This window comes from Heterodontus francisci, chromosome 8, assembly GCF_036365525.1.
Source record: "Heterodontus francisci isolate sHetFra1 chromosome 8, sHetFra1.hap1, whole genome shotgun sequence".
NCBI lineage: Eukaryota > Metazoa > Chordata > Chondrichthyes > Heterodontiformes > Heterodontidae > Heterodontus > Heterodontus francisci.
This window is the reverse complement of record NC_090378.1, coordinates 67,074,583-67,094,812: the sequence shown is the minus strand read 5'-3', so window position 1 is coordinate 67,094,812 and position 20,230 is coordinate 67,074,583. Positions and strand designations below refer to the sequence as shown.

Genomic DNA, 20,230 nt, shown 5'->3' with positions numbered 1-20,230 from the left:
TTAGAGAGAGTTCTCCTCGAGGCCTGGAATGCATGCCTATCTTAACATTCTGTCACTCCACCATGTCTGTCACCCCTGACGACTAATCCACTTCAACAGCTGTGTTATTGCTGGAGAGCTGCCAAATGCTGTTAAAGTAGAGTATTTATTTCATCCAGATTGTGTGAATAAGCTTCATTTCACCCACAGAGGATAGTTTTTGCTAACTCTTATCAATTACCTTCCAGCTTGATCAAGACTCAAGCAGACTAGACTCTAGATACCACTAAAATAAAAGCAAAATACTGCGGATGCTGGAAATCTGAAACAAAAACAAGAAATGCTGGATTCACTCAGCAGGTCTGGCAGCATCTGTGGAAAGAGAAGCAGAGTTAACGTTTCGGGTCAGTGACCCTTCTTCGGAACTGGCAGTTCCGAAGAAGGGTCACTGACCCGAAACGTTAACTCTGCTTCTCTTTCCACAGATGCTGCCAGACCTGCTGAGTGAATCCAGCATTTCTTGTTTTTGTTTCAGATACCACTGTCTGCTCCTAAATATTTTACAAGACCTTTTAGTACAACTTAGTCAAGTACGAGGTTTACTCTTGCTCCCACCCTTATATGTAGCCAATAATGACAAAATGTTGTAGATGGAAACAAAAATTCTATTGGAACAATTTTTTTCTTCATTTTCTTCCCTTATTCTCTTAAGTTATTGAATCTTGCTGGGGTGCAGTTCCTTGAGCACTTGCAGTTTTCCTGCAACTCACGCAAATGGCCATTATTTAGGCTGGAGCCTTCGCAACAGGAGTTTGCTGGCTATTCAACTGTGAAGCATTGATACTTTCCTCAGCTGATGTCCAAATCTGCAGCACTCCAACAGGAAACTCTGGATGGGAAAAATGAATGGGAACCTTGCTGTTTTTCACCAGCATACACTGGGCTTAAACTTGGGATCTTCCTGGTCTTGTGTGGCTCCATTTCATACTGGCTAGTTGCAGTGAACACAATCAATAAACCAATGGATTGGAGCCCATTTTCATCCATTTGAGAGCTATATATTAGATATCAACACTTCTCTTATAATATATGAAGGTTGTGATCTATCACCTTACTAATTGATCACCTGGGCTACCATAGAAGAATGTTCCAGGAAACAATGCCAGGACCCCATGAAATAATCACCACGTCAATGTGAAAGCAGAAATTAATACAACAAAAGGAAAGCTAGGTTAGAACAGCTGGAGTTACGGCCCTGATGGATCAGTGGATGAATGCACTGGGATCAGATAAAAGAAAACAAATGAAAGGCAGTAATAGTTTCCAGTCTATTTTGGGTTATCCCCGGCTAATAGGAAATATGCTCATAATGTGCATGATGAATCAGGGCAGTCTCCAGATTTTTTAATCTGTACACAAATAAATAAAAGATTTAGTCTCAATTTCCTCTACCCTACATTGTGAGTCATGAAGAGCAGGAAGATCCCATGTCTGAACCCTAGTCTGAGCTGACTCAACAGCTCAGCCAGAGTGATGGTGAGTGCTACAATTACTGTTAATGTTGAAGCAAAATACTGCAGATGCTGGAAATCTGAAATTCAAAAATAGAAAATGCTGGAAATACTCAGCAGGTCAAGCAGCATCTGTGGAGAAAGCAACACAGAGTCAACATTTCAGATCGATGACCTTTCATCAGAACTCAACCAGGGAGAAATAGCATAGGGAGTACTGCAAAAGCAGATAGGGTTCCTGCTCCTGATCATTCTCCAGTGATCTGTACTGGGTTTGACCATAAGGCCAAACAGCCTGCCACAGTAACTTTCAAGGCTCAACACCCAAAACACGACGACTTGGTTTAGAGATTACATAAGATTACATAACTGCCACAACCAGTCAATGCCATCAGAAGAGGATATTGAGGAAAGTGAGTGTGGAAATTGTGGAGGCACTGGCCATAATTTTTCAGTCTTCCTTAGACATGGGGTGGTGCCAGAGGACTGGAGAATTACAAATGCTCCACCCTTGCTCAAAAAAGTGTAAAAATATGCCCAGCAACTACAGACCAGTCAGTTTAACTTCAGTGGTGGGAAACTTCCAGAAAAAAAATTTGGGACAAATTTAATAGTCACATGGACAAATGCGGGTTAAAAAGAAAACCAGCATGAATTGAAGGGAAAATCACGTTTAACTAACATGCTGGAGTTTTTTTGAAGAGGTAACAGAGAGTGTGGATGAGGGCTATGCAGTTGATGTGGTGTACAAGGACTTTCAAAAAGCGTTTGATACAGTGCTGCACAATAAAAGGGACAACAACATGGATACAACATTGGCTGAGCAACAGGAAACAGAGTAGTGGTTAATGGATGTTTTTTGGGCTGGAAGAAGGTTTGTAGTGGAGTTCCCCAGGGGTCAGTGTTGGGACCCTTGCTTTTCCTGATTATATATTAATGACCTTGGTGTACGGGGCACAATTTCAAAGTTTGCGGATGCTATGCAACTTGGAAGCATTGTGAACTGTGAGGAGGAGAGTATGAAACTGCAAAAGGATTATAGACAAGTTGGTGGAATGGGCAGACAGGTGGCAGATGAAATTCAATGCAGAGAAATGAGAAGTGATTCATTTTGGTAGGAAGAACATGAAGGGACCAATATAAAATAAAGGGTACAATTCTAAAGGGGTTGCAGGAGCAGAGGGCCCTGGGTGGAAATGTGCCTAGGTCATTGAAGGTGGCAGGACAGGTTGAGAGTGAGTGGTTCATAAAGTATCCTGGGCTTTATTAATAGGAGCATAGAGTACAAGAGCAAGAAAGTTATACAAGACACTAGTTCGGCTTCATCTGGAGCACTGCATCCAGTTCTGGGCGCCGCACTTCAGGAAAGACGCGAGGACATTGTAGAGAGTACAGAAAAGATTCACGAGAATGATTCTAGGGATGAGGAACTTCAGTTGTTATGGCTGATTGAAGAATTTGGGACTGCTTTCTTTGAAGAGAAGGCTGAGAGGTGATTTAATAGAGGTATTCAAAATCACGAGGGGTCTGGACAGAGTAAATAGGGGAAAACTGTTCCCCTCGTGAAAGACTAGAGAAAGAGAAGGCACAGATTTAAAGCAACGCGCAAGAGAAGCAAAGGCGACATGAGGAATACCTTTTACACACAGCGAATGGTTAAGGTCTGGAATGCACTGCCTGAGAGTTGGGTGGAGGCAGGTTCAATTGAAGCAAAGGGAATTAGGCTGTTACATGAAAAAGAAGAATGTGCAGGGTTATGGGGAGAAGGAGGGGGAATGGCACTAGGTGAATTGCTCTTTCGGAGAGCCAGTGCAGATACGATGGGTCGAATAGCCTCCTTCTGCACTGTAACAATTCTGTGATTCTGTGAAAGAGGTGGGGAGATGAATGGGAAGAAAATCTGCACAATTCTTTCAAACATCAGACGAAAGGTCATCAACCTGAAATGTTAACTCTCTCTTTCTCTCTACAGATGCTATCTAATCAGCTGAGTATTTTCAGCATTTTCTGTTTAGATTTCAGACATCCTTTCAAAGCCTAGAGACAAACAATACTAGACTTCAGTAGTAAATATTTACAGGGGCTCATGTTTTCTCTACTTAATGACCTACCCAATTCACCAATCAGATCTGCAGGGAGTAACTCTCAGTTAAACCATAGGAGTCTGATAGTAAGAAAGGGAGATTTTATTCAAGACAACTCCTTCTCCCTGGTAACTGTCTTAGACAGGCTGAGACTGTTCGCAACCTTTGCATCATATTTGACCCAAGCTGAGCTTTCAACCACATATCTAGACCATCACGAAGATCACCTATTTCCACCTCTAACATTGCCCATTTCTGCCCCCTACCTCAGCTGAAACTCTCATCCATGCCTTTGTTACTTCCAGACTTTACTATTCTAACACCCACATTCTACCCTCCATAAACTTGAGGTCATTCAAAACTCTGTTGCCTGTGTCCTAACTTGCATCAAATGCTGTTCACCCATCACCCTGTGCTCGCTGACCTACACTGGCTCCCAAAGACACAACACCTTGATCTTAAAATTCTCACCCCGATTTTCAAGTCCTTCAATGGTCTGGCACCTCCCTATCTGTAATCTCCTCCAGCTCCATAACCCTCAGATATCAGTGCTCCTCTAATTCCAGCCTCTTGAGCATTCCAGATTTTAAAATCGCTCCACCACTGGTGGCGGTGTCTTCAGCTGCCAAAGCCCTAAGCTCCCTCCCTCCCTGCACTCTCTACCGGCTTTCCTCCTTTAAGACATTCCTTATAACCTATCTCTTTGACCAAGCTTTTGGTCATCTGCCGCAATATCTCTATATGAGGTTCAGTGTCAAATTTTATTTTATAACACCCTGTGAAGTGCCTTGGGTCATTTTATTAATGTTAAAGGCACTGTATAAAATACAAGTTGTTGTTGATACAACCCACCATCACCAGCCCAACAAAAAGGATAAGATATTAAACCAATCAATTTTCTCAATGTACAAATAACTAGCGTCACTCTTTCCTCATCCCACTTACCTATCTCATTGTCAACTTGAAATTCGATCTCAAACTGCAGAACAACCAACAGAAACTGAAACCAAGAACTCATCTCCCAATTTTGGTGTGGTATGTGGATTGCAAACACAATGTCATTGGCTCCAATCTGTTGTTGCATAGCTTCAGAAAATTCCTGGATCTTCTTTTCACATTGGTTGGGACCCCATGGCATGAACCACTTTGACTTATGATGTTTCCTTACATCCACACATTTTGTTGCAACGTATGGAATTCCTATGGTTGGACTTGGAGCTGAAAAATATGGATCAGAAGTACATTGTTAGAAACATTTCAATTTTGGACTAATTTGTTTCCCTCCTTGCCTAATTTTCTTTTTTTAAATTTCCAAAATATACTTTATTCATAAAAATCTGTAAAAATTACATTGCCAAAAACAGTTTCCAAACAGCACCAAAAAATACAAACATTGCAAGGGAGATCAGTTTCCTTCAATACTGTCATGAGTTTCTTCCCACCCCTTCCGTTTCACAATTGTCATGTCAATTACAGTTTTACATTTACAGCAATTGAGAATATTAACGATACAGTTCGGGGGGGTTTCCCATTGATCCAGCCCCTCAGTCCAGCTTGGTGGGGGAACCTTACACTGTGGTCTTTCCCCATTGAGCCTTTGCTGCGGCTGCCCCAAGCTTTAGTGCGTCCCTCAGCACGTAGTCCTGGACCTTGGAATGTGCCAGTCTGCAACATCTCCTCAACAGATGGACTCTTCCTAGCACGTTGTTGCGCAAACTCTTGGAAACCTCTGCTGCCCCACCCAAGTGGCTATTCTTCATGGTCAAGTCTAGAAATTCAATATCAGGTTACCCAACAAAGAGGGATATTGCTATTAAGCGCCATGCAATTCTCAGCCAATGCCCACTTTAAAAGAAAATGACTGGATAGCAACAAAGAGCAAGTACCCTGGCTTAGTTCTCCCTCTCCCGCTAAACCAAAGATTACTGAGACCAATAGTAGGGCCATAACTGCTACTCTAAATAACAGCTAACTCAGCACAGATCAAACCTCCTGGTCTATACTTTCTAATATTAACCACTTGGAAACTGGGGAATTAAAAAAAAAACACTGAAGTAGAATTTCTGAATAATGCAGTTGATTTATGGTGCTTTAAATAGAAAACAAAAATAGAACACACCCTAAAGAATGATTATAGAAATACTGAAGCTCCCGAGTCAACTTGCTCTTCAGCAGTTACAACATATTTTGCCCTTAATTGAAGGATAGGGACTTAAATGTAAAATTGTTCCAGCGCACTGTCAAAACTTAGCAGTGTATATAAATGCTTCTGATTTCCACTTACATAAATGATTTAGCCATAAGCCCAATAGGAATAATATTGAAAATTCCTGAAACCACAGCGTTTGTTGCATGGTCAACTATGAGGAGGAATTCTGAGGAAGATTGCAGAAGGATGTCGAGAGGTTAGCTGAGGTGGCAGGTGCAAATTAATGCAGAGAAAGATGGTGCAGTACATTTTGGGAAAAAGAACAGTGAAAAGGATTTTACTATTTATGACATACTTAAGAGTGGAGGAACATGCAGATATTTAGATCTGAAAGTACTGGTAGAAAAGACCATAAATGTATTCTAGATTTTATATCACACTGTAGGAAGGAAATTGGAAGAGAGCTTGCATTTATATAGTGCTTCATATGAGCTCAGGACATCCAAAGTGTTTCCACAGCCAACTCAGTACTGTTGAAATATAGGAAACATGGCAGACAAATTGCATACAACAGTAAGATTAAAAACCAGATAACCTTTCAGTGATGGTGGCTAAGGAATTTTTTGCCAGGATATCTCTCCTGCACTTCAAATAATGTCAGAGATGGACGTAAAAGATCTCCAAGAGGGCAGATGAGGTCTTGGTTTAATGCTTCATTCAAAAGATGGCACCCCTAACAGTGTAGCATTCTCTTACTGCACTGAAAGGCCAGCCTAAGTGAAATTCTTTAGAGTAAGGCTTAAAAATACAAGCTTTGATTCAAAGATGAGAGTGTGACCACTGGGCCAAAAGTGAGATGCTGTTATAGCCATGAAAAAAAAAACCAAAAAGTCACTAGTTTGATGCCAGGTTTCAGAATTATAGTTATGAAGGTGCAGAATATTGGGCATTTTTAAAATCTGAACAGAGAAAGTGTATCTGAAAGAGGTTTTCAAAATAATGAAAAGTTGAGGGGGGATAAACAGTGAAAGGTTGTTTATAATAGTTGGTGAGAGGCCATAAATGGAGGATTAAGCATGGGGACATTAGAGGATTTCTCTTCAAACACGGTTTTTGGAACATGGAAATAATTACTGCAGATAGGTTAAAAAAGGTGGGGTGGGGAAGAATGAAGGGTTCTTTCAACAAAAACACCCAAGGTGCTTCACAGGCACGTTATGAAATCTGACACCAAGTCACATAAAAGCTCAGCCAAAAATGTAGATTCTAAAGGAATATTTTAAAAAGGAGCGGGGAGAGGAAAAAAAAAAGAGGCAGACAGGTTTCGGAAGGGAATTCCAGAGCTTAGGGCCTAGGCAGCTGAAGACATGGCCACCAATGGTAGAACGATTAAACATTAGGATGCTCAATAAGCTGGAATTAGATGAGATGAGTGCAAATCTTGGAACTTTGTAAGGCTAGAGTTTAGAGAGATAGAGGGGGCAGGGCCATGGAGGGATTTGAAAACAAGGATGCAAATTTTGACATTGAAAACAGGAGGTGTGGTTTAACCGGGAGACAATGTAGGTCAGTGACCACAGGGTGTGGAACCCTTCATCCTTTCCCACCCACACTTTTTAAAAATTGTTCAATCTATTTCCATAATCACTTGCAGTAATGCTTTCCATACGCCAATAATAGAAACAATCCTCTAATGTCCCCATCCATTCTCCGTTTACAGAAACTATTTGCAGTGTATTTCCATCACTTTCTATTTTTACATTTAGAGTTCTAGTATTTGCAATTTTTCCTTTAAAAAAGGAGGAGATTAGATAAGTATTTGAAAGGGGAAAAAAATACAAAGAGACAGGGAAAAAAGCAAGGAAATGGGATTAAAGAAAATGGGTCCAGTTCAGAGCCAGCACTGACAGGCACAATGGACCATATGGCCTCCATCTGTGCTGCAATTTCTATAATGTTAACTCTGCATCCCCATTTAATAAAAGTCAAAGCTAAACAATGATGAAATCTAAGAGTTTACATCGGGAGAATGTGTGGAAGTTTATTGCATAAAGATATTACAGAAATAATTTCATAGTTCATCACATGAAAAGAAACAGGAGAAACAAATTTTGAAACTGACCTTCAACAACCTGAAGCAAACTTCACTGAATTAACATCTGAATATAGTTGTCTGCCCTACACAGGCCACTTACAATAGTCTCGCACAGGATTGATACTCTTCATTTCCTCTTGCAGTGAATGAAGAGGACATTTCCTGAACAGACAGTGGTTGCCCTAAGGCACTCAGCTAATGTGCAAATGGATTTAATAGCAAGGCTAGAAACATCTTCAGCTGTTCACACACTCAGCAATAGTGATATGGAAACAAGTACTATAACTGACTGCACTGCAGACAGAATCAGACAAAGTTGATTACTGGGTAAGCATTAAACATCTGTATTTATGGAGCACCTTTAAGGTGGAAACAGCTAAGCTTTCCTCTGCTGAGAACTTCAAAATTCTGAAATTCCCTCCCCAAGCCTCTCCACCCAATTTCAACACTCCTTAAAACCTCTCTGACAAAGCTTTTGGTTATCTGCCCTATAAGTAAGTGGGGCAGTTCAGAACAGGATTCAGGTGGCTTTTCTATGACAGCATGCACTTTAAAAAGTAATTCATTGGCTTTGACGTGCATTGGGATGTACAAGGATGAGGGGGTACAAGTTCTTCTTTGCTGACATGAAGTTATTCACTTTGTATAGTTCCAAGACAAGAAGTGGGGGGTGGGGGGTGGGGAAACAAAAAACATACTGGGTGATACACAATGCCACCTGACTGAGTAGGGATGAATATAGGCGGATCCCTGTCCTGTTTAGTTCCCAATCTGAGCTGTAGTAAAACAGCAAAGGCCCAAGTGATGTTTCTCAGTGCTTGGGGGACAAAAAAAGAGAGAAAAAACGAAAGACTAGTAGAGGGGGAATATAAAAAGGACAGGGAAAGTGTTATACTTTATTAGTAATAACACTAATGTGTTACAAAGGCAAAAAAATACATTTACCCAGTACATTTTAATACTGTGTAATAAGCTTTTTGCAAAGTTCCCAATTCATCACCGCAAATTCCAATTATCACTGCCACCACAAGCCTGTAATCATTTGTATTTTCAATCCAATTTGCAAATGGGCCTACAATTCTTCTGTTAGGTTAACAACTTGCATTTAAATAGCACCTTTAAATGACCCAAGGTACATTAACAAAATTTGACACTGAGCCACATAAGGAGATATTAAGACAGGTTACCAAAAGCTTGGTCAAAGAAGTAGATTTTAAAAAGGAGAGAGGTAGGAGAGGGTTATGTAGGGAGGTGGGGGGGGGAAAAAGGGGAATTCCAGAACTCAAGGCCTAGGCAGCAGAAGGTACCGTGGTCAATGGCAGAGAGTGATTAAAATGAGGGGTTGTGGGGCTGGAGAGTACAACATCAGGGTGACGGGACGAGACAAGAGAGAGTGATTTGAAAACAAGGATGAGAAATACCCAGTTTTAGCAAATATAAAATGCAGGGAGGTGGTGCACATGCCTGGATCCCCCATATTCCAAACTACAAAGAAAGTATCAAATATAAAAATCCCTCAAAATTGTATTACTATGGTGTTACTTTTAATTCCACAATTCCAGTAGACAGTACTTAAATCTCACACACCCACTTTACTGAAGCCCCAGTGACAATACTGCCAATTAATGGTTTGCATTGGCACAAAGAGTCATCATCTAATTAACCATCACTGGAGTATTTTTTCTTCCTGGCCCATCCATCTGCTTGCCTTTCTGAAAGCAGTAACTTGTGGTGAAGGAAGGTTCTGTTGGTACCAAGTTTTAAAAATAAAGATTTTTGCAACTGGATTGGATCTTCAAATGTAGACTTAAAGAAGCATTCAAATAATCATTCCATCCCATATTCATTAATACATCAAAACACTTTGTTCCATCAGCAGAAATAACTCTTTCATGTCTCACACTCAACATGTCAACATCGATTAAGGTCTTAGTCCCAGTGGCCCGTACTGTTTTAACTTTTACACCAACTGACTTTCTACTCAATTAACCACACAACTGAGTTAGCATAACTGTGGAACAAACTAAAAACAAGTTTCTGCTTCATTTCACTAACTTACTGCAGGAAAGGAACAGGCACAATAAATTAGTATTCAGAAAACCTTAATAGCACTTCTGACAAGCAGCGAGAGAGCCATGTGTTCGTCATACATTCTGGGAGAAGCTATAAAATTATAGACTGCAGCTTCTATAGTAAAAAGACATCACCTTTAGGCCACGATTCTGCCAGGTTTGCCACTATGGATGAATATCGCTTAGATCGAAGTTCCCACGTGCTGTACCACAGCTTTGCTTTGTTGAAATACTGCATTCCAAAATTCGTGAAATGAAATGTTCAATGGCTTTAGGAAGAAACCAACAGCTTCCCCCAGTGACTAAATGTACCATCTAATAGATGGCTCAGTGCCATACATTAGGAAGGACTCATGCTCTATTCCGAACACATCAGGGTAGCATTATGGCCTCTACAAAATTGTCTGCCCTACAGTACAGGATTGCTTTCTAGTCCAATATCCTCACAAGCACGCATGTCAAGCGGAGGTCGCTGGATAACAATCAGGAGTGGACACCCTGGCAAATCCTTCCCAGTACTGCCAAAAATCTCAAACATTAAAAGTAAATTCCCTATTACTACCCCACCTGAAATTGAATAGGACCTTCTGGTTCCACACTGCTTTTTTTTTGAAAATGACTCTCCACTCCCTTCTATGCTGATTGCTTGCAGGTAACAGTTCCCCAGCCACTGGTCATTCTACAGCATCTCACTGAAGTGCTCATTGTTCGAAGCACAACATTCCAGCTTTCACTCTACAGTGTAGATTTCTATTCATTGTCTTTGCTCACGGCACTTGCATTTTTATCACTAGCGTTGTTTTAAAGTGCTGGTGTTGTGCTTTCCCCAGCTTGCAGTGTAACTGTGCTGACTGCGGTCAACTCATTTTCCTTTTCTTTCTCTTAAAAGGTCTAATTTTAAAACAGTACCCAAGAGCTGAGCACTCAGACTGTTGTTCAGCTGTTGGAATAGCCAAGCAGAAAGCACCTTCACTTTTAAGCAGGTTGAGAGGAGGACAAACACCAATAACTTCAAATGATGCTGAAAGTCTTAGCGATGGGAAAAACTGAGACTGCAAGAGAAATACCACTACAAATTCTGTGATTTTTGCTACATTAAATTACTTAGCGAACTTTTATTCGTGTATTGGTGCCAGCAGGCCAGTTGATCAAAGTCCAAACCAATGTTGCCCTTCTTGGATGTCTAAGTACACACTTCTAGCAGGTGTACATGGACAGCATTCAGCAGCCTGAATATAGGTAGTTTTTGACTATCCAATCCAAGGGTATGGAGGTCAACCTGAGCAACCCAACTGCTGTACAATGGATCAACTAACTCAAAAGATTGAACATCAAACAGGATTTGTCCAGCGAGCAGTATATGCTTGCTGAGCCATTGGGGAGAAGACAAAAGGTTGATTTAAATCACCTTGCCAATACTTAACTAGATGGCAATAGATCTTTAACAAAAGGAACAAGAATTAAAGGCTGATCTCAGTCACAAATCAACAATATAATCAAGAGGAAGTTTTTTTTTTAATATAAAAGATTAACAAATTCAACGATGGGCACAAGTGCATCGAAACTATACCAAAAAGTAACTCTTGGTACAACTGTAACCCTGCACAAAAGGATTTAATTACAGGACAGAGCCAACTTCAATATACAATTGGGTAACTGCTGTGAAAAGAATGCACCATACATAAAATAAACTCATTTCTTGGCTGCTCTGCCATTTGCCGAGTCCTAGTGAGTCATTATGTCACTTAACACCCTCTGCACTAGCGCCTTGCCTTTCACCACACCATTAACACACCCTTTGCCTTTGCTCCATGACCTTCTGATCAGTTATTCTTAGTGACTCTCTGTCCTATCAACATCTTCCCTTGTGTTATCTTTTGCCCCATCGCCGCTTTATTTGTTTAAAATCAAATACATTTCTAACCTTTGCCAGTTCTGATGAAGGGTCACTGACCTGAAACATTAACTCTGCTTCTCTCTCCACAGATGCTGCCTGACCTGCTGAGTATTTCCAGCATTTCATGTTTCTATTTCAAGAAATGAGTCAGTTGGCAATACCTGTTTTATAGAGCTCTGCAGTCAAGATTTGAACAAAGCAAAAGTTTTAAAAAAAAAAAATTCAGCTTCTTGATTACAGCACCTGCATGTGACTTTAAAAATCAATTTTTGGAATTAGCAAGATCATCCATTGCTTAATTTTCTTGTGCAAATCATCATCCTCTCTCTCTCCTGAAGATTTGGACTTTTTGATTCATTCATGGGGCTTGGGCATCACTGGCAAAGCCAGCATTTATTGCCCATCCCTAACTATCCTTCAGAAAGTGATGAGCTGCCTTGAACTGCTGCATTCCATGTGATGAAGGTTAGAGAGGGAGTTCCAGGATTTTGACCCAGCAATTATGAAGGAATTGGCAATATATTTCCAAGTCAGGATAATCTGTGACTTGGAGGCGGTGGTGTTCACATGTGCCCCTGTTGCCCTTGTCCCACTAGGCGATAGATTGTGGGTTTGGGAGGTTCTGTTGAAGAAGCTTTGGTGAGTTGCTGCAGTGTATCGTGTAAATATTACACACTACAGCCACTGTGTGCCAGTGGTATTGCAAGTGAACGTTTAAGGTTGTGCACGTGGTGTCAAAATGGGCTGCTTTGTCCGGAGTGGTGTCAAGTGGCTTTGTGTTGTTGGAGCGGCACGTAAATGGACAATATTCCATCACACTCGTGGCTTGTAGATGGTGGATAAGCTTTGCAGAGTCAGGAGGCAAGTTTACTCATCACAGAAGTCTCATCTTCTGACCTGCTCTTGTAGCCACAGTATTTATGTGGCTAGTCCAGTTAAGTTTCTGATTCAAATGGTGGGGGATTCAGCAGTGGTAATGCCGTTGAATATCAAGGGCAGGTGGTTAGATGCTGGTGATGATCATTGCCTGGCATGAATATTACTTGCCAATTATCAGCCCTAGCCTGAAATGTTGTCCAGGTCTTGCTGCATGCAGGCACGGACTGACATTATCTGAGGATTTGTGAATAAACTGAACATTTTAACCTTATGATGGAGGGAAGGTCATTGATAAAGCAGCTGAAGATGATTGAGCCTAGGACATTGCACTGCCCTGGGAAACTCCTGCAGCGACATCCTGGGACTGAGGTGACTGGCTTCCAACAACCACAACCATCTTCCTATATACTATGTGTGTGATTCCAACCAGTTTCCCCTCAATTCCCACTGTCTCCAGTTTTGCTTGGGCTCCTTGATACCACACTCAATCAAATGCTGCCTTGATGTCAAGGATAGGCACCCACTTCCAGGATTCAGTTCTTTTATCCATGTTTGGACCAAGGCTGTAAATGAGGTCTGGAGCCATGTGTGCAATGTGGTGTAGTGGTGACTTCACCTTTAAGAAACTTCACTTTTAAGAGACCTGGCCACTGATGATATCATCATATACTATTTAAAGAGATGACATCATCTTGAGAGACACACATCTCAGCATATGGCTTTACAGAGAGCAGGCACACAGACCAGCGAGCAAAAGACCTGGACCCGAGATCATGCAACATAGATAAGTAAGACAATTAATAGCGTTTTTGTTGAATCCAAATGTAAAGCTTGTGGTTATCATTTAAAAGACTTAAGAACACAGCGTAATGTTCAACAATTTCTGGCAGAGAAAAAAAAAAAGAGGCACAGAAAGATCCACGGACAGACGGCAAATAGACAAAAAAAAAAGCTGACAGTAAACCAGGACTGGAATATAGCAAAAACTTGGGCTGAAACAGAAAAAAATTGTTTTATTCCAGATTGAAGCAAAAGCAATCACCGTGTGTGCGCAATAATTGCCAGTCTTTCCGGCTCTTAGAGACAGACAGCAACCCAGGGCCACACTGGAACAAAACGGCTAGCTAAAAATACAAAAGACTAATGGTGGCACTCAATAATCAATACACCCCAAAGAGAATTACAGCTATTCTATGCTGAACCAAAAGGTGGCGATATGTTCAATGCACTCAGACATCGGAATCGATGATTATGATGCAGCAAGAACGCTCCAACAATATATTTTCAACCAAGGGCAAATCCTCACTTCAAAATTTATGTCTTCAGACAAGCAATACGTGACAAGACTCAGACGTCTGAGCCAGAATTGCAACTTCACGGATGTGGACAAAGAGATCATCTCCCAGATCATTATGACCTGCCAATCACCAAGACTAAGAAGGCAAGCTCTTAGAGAGGGTGAACTGTTAAACTTGCAAAAGCTGCTCGATATTGTCAGCCAGCAGAAAACAAGAAGCAAACAACAAGACGAGAATCTCCTGAGGCCAGGTCAGGATCAACAGAATCTGTGAATGTCACAAGAGGAAGGTTTTACCAGAGAAACACATGAAACATCTAGGGACAGAGGAAATCCAGAGGAAGGTCTGAGGCACGTCAAGTAATTCCAAGACAGAGATGACAGTCACATCACATTTGAACATGCAATCATTGCATGTGCACATCCTCATTACAAAACTTGTCTTGCGAGAGGAAAGCATAAAGTTTGTGAAAAAATAGGATATTTTACAAGAGTATGCAGATTGAAGCCTGCACAAGACAATAAAGTTGAATGCCAGAAAGATTACATCTTTGCAGCACAAGAAAAGATCTTTGCTGCTCACAATCACATGTACTGACACCTACCCATGTGCCATGTGTTCATAGTCTTTTCTTTTTTGTTTATTCGTTCATGTGGTGTCGCTGGCCAGGCCAGCATTTATTGCCCATTCCTAATTGCCCTCAAGAAGGTGGTGTTGAGCTGCATTCTTGAACTGCTGCAGTCCATGTGGGGTAGGTACACCCACACTGCTTTTAGTAAAGGAGTTCCAGGATTTTGACCCAGCGACAGCGAAGGAACGGCGATATAGTTCCAAGTCAGGATGGTGCGTAGCTTGGAGGGGAACTCGCAGGTGGTGGTGTTCCCATGCATTTGCTGTCCTTGTCCTTCAAGGTGGCAGAGGTCATGGGTTTGGAAGGCGCTGTCTAAGCTGCCTTGGTGTGTCGCTGCAGTGCATCTTGTAGATGGTACGCACTGCTGCCACTGCGTGTCGGTGGTGGAGGGAGTGAATGTTTGTAGATGAGGTGCCAATCAAGCGGGCTCCTTTTTCCTGGATGGTGTCGAGCTTCTTGAGTGTTGTTGGAGCTGCATCCATCCAGATAAATGGAGAGTATTCCATCACACTCCTGACTTGTGCCTTGTAGATGGTGGACAAGCTTTGGGGAGTCAGGAGGGGAGTTACTCACCGCACGATTCCTAGCCTCTGACCTGCTCTTGTGGCCACAGTATTTATATGGCTACTCCAGTTCAGTTTCTGGTCAATGGTAACCCCCAGGATGTTGATAGTAGGGGAATTCAGTGATGGTAATGCTATTGAATGTCAAGGGGAGATGGTTAGATTCTCTCTTGTTGGAGATGGTCATTGCCTGGCACTTGTGGGTCCATATATCAGAATGAGTTCCATGTTATAGACTCAAGCAAGGGAAATCTGCTAAGTTTTGAAACTGTCAGCAAATTGAAGCTGATCACGATCAGCACTCAGAGGACAGAACTATCTGGACAAAAGAAAACATCCTGAAGAAGTATCCACAATTCACACCGACTCAACCCTACATGTGCTCAACGGAAAGCTTGAGGGATAAAGACAAGAGTCAAGAACAGAGGATAAAGCTGCATGCAGACCAACGGATGCATGGAAAAGATAAAAAGGAGATAGAGTCCTGATTTAGCATGAGAAAACATTGAAAATTAGCTCACCATTTGACCCAAGAGTGCTTACAGTAGTTCAGTGAAAAAGCAACATAATCATAGCAAAGAGAGGAAACTACATTGTAAAGAGAAAATGTAACCTTCTTCAAAAGAGTCAATGCTAAAACAATTCCAGAAGAAAGGGACAAAGATAACGCTGATGTTTTCATGCCCATGATAACTCAAGAAGCAGCTCAGACAAATAAAAGTATAGCCGAGATCTATACTGCAAGATCCAGAAAAGATCATCGTGACCTCATCGATTACCTGTCCAATTGAAAAGCTATGTCATGCATCAATGAAGAACAGAGCCAGGTGGGAAGAAAGTCTGGTATCAAGGGTGATATGCCTGAAATCTCTCCTCTCCAAATTTTCAAACTTCAGTCCAACAGAGTTTTGTTCAATGTGATTTTGCACAATTAAACTAGCTGGAGATAATTGTTAATTTTCAAAGAATGGGGGAAACTTTAATTTTCAAAGAAGAGGTTAATGTAATGTAGTGGTGACTTAATCTTTAAGAAACTTCACCTTTAAGAGACCAGGCCACTGCTGACCTCATCATACATATACAAAAGGAGGAGACACCATTTTGACAGCCACACTCAGAACATGGCTTTACAAAGAGCAGATGCACAGACCAGGGAGGAAAAGACCTGGACTTGAGTTCATGCAATGTAGTTAACCAAGACAATAAATAGAGTTTGTGCTGAATCCAAATGTAAAGCCTGTGGTTAGCATATGATGGTTTAAGAACACAGTACAACATTACAAACTGGTTTTGGCAGAACCCAAGCTAAGCATGGGTGAACGAGTTATAGTGCAGGTGATAGTACTGTCAATCACACCATCCATCACTTTGCTGATTATTGAGAGTAGACTAATGGGGTAGTAATTGGTCAGATTGGATTTGGCATTTTTTTTGTGGACAGGACATAACTGACATTTTCCATTTTGTTAGGTTGATGTCAGTGTTGCAGTTGTACTGGAACAGCTTGGCTGGAGCTGTGGTTAGTTCTGGAGCACAGTCTTCAGTACTACAGCTGGGATGTTGTCAGGGCCCATAGTCTTTGCTGTAGCCAGTGCATTCTGCCATTTTTTTTTTTTATTTTATCTTTTTTTTTTGAAAAACAGATCACCTGTTGCTGCATATGGTTCCAGAGATATCAGCAGCCTTGCCTGAGTGACTGTTCTTTCTCTGTCAGCCCAGACAATTAAGTGGCTGCAAGCTATTCAATTTCAGAGGGCATCACAGTCAGTCAATCAAAATCCTATCCACACTAGACTTTTAGCTATTAATTAGACAACAGTGCGTTATAGTAAATATTGAACAGTGAATAAGAAAGTGTGTAACACAGGGAGAAAGTGTGATAAACATTACATGCATCTCTTTAGCTTCTATTCATTCATCTGTAATAAGTCAATTACTGGTTTAGGGTTTTAAGATTTTGTTTTCCCCAATGGCTGAAAGGGTAATTGCACTGCTGAGCTTGAAAATGAACCACATAAACCACGAAGGGCCCAGCTTTAATCTCCAGTGTGTTGAAATTGCAGATCTCAGGCAGGCTCTACAAAAGGCCTCAGCTCCCTTGGTTCAGAAGTGGTACAAAAAAAAAGCAAGCCAGAATTCCCTCTTTTATTCACTATCCACTGACACCTGCTGGAAACTGTATATGAGGATGAAGAAACATGTCCCTCACAGTCAAATAGTTGGCCAGTACATATGAAGAATGGAAACTAGATAAAGGTACCAGTAGGACAGTGGTGCAGTAAAATAGTGCTACAACCCCAGAAGGAAAGGAGGTTAAAAACTCCAAGCCGAGAAAAAAGCATTAAAAAAAAAAGGACTGAACTGATTTATTTATCAATGTTCACATTGTCAGCTACAATGAATGAAGAGCATATGATTATTTATGGATGGAAGGATTGAAATCTTACACCCATGAAATCCTGCATGAAGATAGTGTATTTATCTTCACAAATTTAAATATAAATGAACTATATGAAGCTACAAGGAATAATAAATCAAATGCAACTCCACAAACAACCAATTTACCAAGGAAACCTCTCACATATGCATGTCTGAAATATGCCCTAACCACAAATAATTCTCACATGTTGAACATATTTTGGAATACTTTTTTTTTTAAAAAAGCACCAATTTCTCAACTTGTGGTCTTACAATAATAAAAAGAAGCCGTGGTTGTAGTCAGCCATAGCACTGGGTCCAATTCTTCAATTTATTGGAAATATTTTATTTTGGTCAGCCAGGTGGTCAGCATATGTGGAAAATCATCACCATGTTAAGAATCTCCAAACCAAGCTCCAACAGCACTGACGAGGGCGGGTTCTGTTTGTTGAATGTTCTCCCACTGCACAGATACACCCTTTTTAACCAAGAATTTAAAAAAGGTTAGGGTCAGTTTGGTAGAGCCAAGACTTAAGGATTCTTAAGTGTGTGAGGGGTGCAGCGGCAGTTTACCAGCTACAATCTCAGTCCCAACACAGGGCAGGGCAATGGTTAACATTCCACTGCTTGGCCAGACAGGACCAGTTTAACCATTGCAGCATTACAGGATATTCTGGAGCCAAGTGGAAAGAACTCCAGTTTTTGGAAAAAACCCATTGCTGCAGTTTTGATTAGTGAAGGCAGCTGGCTGGAGCAATACCCTGAAGCACTGCAACCTGCCTGACTCAGGTTATGATACGGAGTCTGCAAAAGAAGGTTGGCTTTTTTTTTGAACTTTCATCACTTGCTGTGAAACCTTGGAATGACCTGGAACCCCCAAAAAAATGCTACTTACTTCCTGTTTCCCACTCCTAAGGAGGAGAATAGCCACCAGATGGTCTGTAAAACAGCCAATCGATGTGAGTTTAACCCTTGCTATACAAAGTAGGTATCAGGAGCTCCTCACAACTGGCATATGAGCAGCACAAATCACAACTAGGAATGGATTGCCAGCATTCTCCTGACCACAGCATGGACAATCATATTCCACTGAACAGTGGTTGCAACTGTTGGATGAAGAACTTCAGCAACAGCTGCTTATCCAAAGCTACCTGACCCCTCACCAATGCCCAATATGGCAACACCCACAAGGGAAAGGCATTCACTCACTTAAACAAACTTTCCTCATTACAAACTATTATAAATTACCAGCCTGGGAGTGAATCCTTTGGAGCCAAGTATTCTCATGCATAGCAATCTCTTGTCTTATGCCATATTTATATTGGAGCTGTTTCAGTTTGGAGTTCAGAAGACCCCAGTGTTGTAAACAGAGGGAGCTGATTCTAATACTAAATATACTTGCTTGTTCCATTAGCAGACTCAGAGGCCAAGTTTTCTTTGGAGTCGACCAGTCAGCTTAATTTAGCAGTATAAAAACCAAGAACTTGCTCACAGATGTCAGTCCCTCAAAAACCAAATGAAAACAGCAGCAGTGTCAAACCAGGTTCAGCAGGTGTGAAATTCTAAGATCACAAGGTGTCAATGTACAAAAAATGTAAAGTATTTGTAAAGATTTAAGAAAACAAATGCTGCATTCCAACAGAGACCTGACTTCATACGTCTCTTGCCTGCAGGGATATCATAGCTTTGGTCATTAAACTTAACTTGGGATGCATCTGAGTGAGGATTCAGATCTGCTTGACCCTCAGGCTTGTGAATAGGTTAACACATTAACAATGGACACTTAGGGAAATAGGATTTATACCTCAACAAGAGGGAACACCTCCAGAAAAGGAAGACTAAAAGCAGGTGAGAGAAACGTTTTGTTCTACAGATCTCCCTCCCATTTAATTGAAATGAGCATTATCTTCACAAAAAAAGGGTCAGCAAACATTTCTATTTGTTTCTAAACGCTGCATTACTCCAGTACGCGTCACTGATTTTATGCTGGGGGAGGGAGGATTTGTGAGGGATATTACTTAGCATTCAAAGTAGAAATCCTAACAAAAGGCAGGGATTTTCTGCTTAGATCGGTGGTCATTTTTGTGGAGAAAGTACTCCTTCCACCATTAATTTGACCGTTTTGCAATATCGAGCATGGGTGGAGCCTCACCACTGCAATCGGTGCCCCTTTTGTGCTTTCAGTCGCTGCTCCATCGTTATCCCGATCAATCCGTGCGCTGCTTAGGAATGGCGCAGGCAGTCACCTGCGACAGGAATGTGTTGCATTTAAACCCCAAAAGAAAGGGGCACAAATTAACTCGATGAGATCCCTCCTGCTTTCCCTATGGGAACTCGCTGCGGAATGAATCCCGAAGGGGTGATAACCCCGGGGTACTGCCATCAACCGAATCCTCAAATAAATGGGCAGCAGAGAGTACAGGAAATCTCCATGCAACCTTCCGCCAATGCCACAGAGACTTTACGGTCTGTCCAATCCTTTCTGGAAAGTCTCCCCTCCGGCATCCCCAGTGCCTTCAAACTCCACACAAACACCCTGCCTCAGTTCGACCATAAAGTTCATAAACTCGACTCAATCGCAACTGAAAGCGCAGAGGTGGAGCCAGAAAGTTCGCAAACTCGTCTGGAGTGAGAACAAAAGAAAAGTTTTAAAA

General features: G+C 41.4%; 1 protein-coding gene across 1 annotated transcript in view; it reads right to left on the bottom strand.

The window, feature by feature from the left end:
- The window catches only part of wls (Wnt ligand secretion mediator), a 77,556-nt gene that overhangs the window by 56,500 nt on the left and 826 nt on the right, over positions 1-20,230 (bottom strand). Inside the window, exon 2 of the mRNA XM_068037265.1 lies at positions 4,520-4,792. Within this exon, the coding sequence (XP_067893366.1) occupies positions 4,520-4,792 (273 nt within the window). The remainder of the gene's footprint in view (positions 1-4,519; positions 4,793-20,230) is intronic.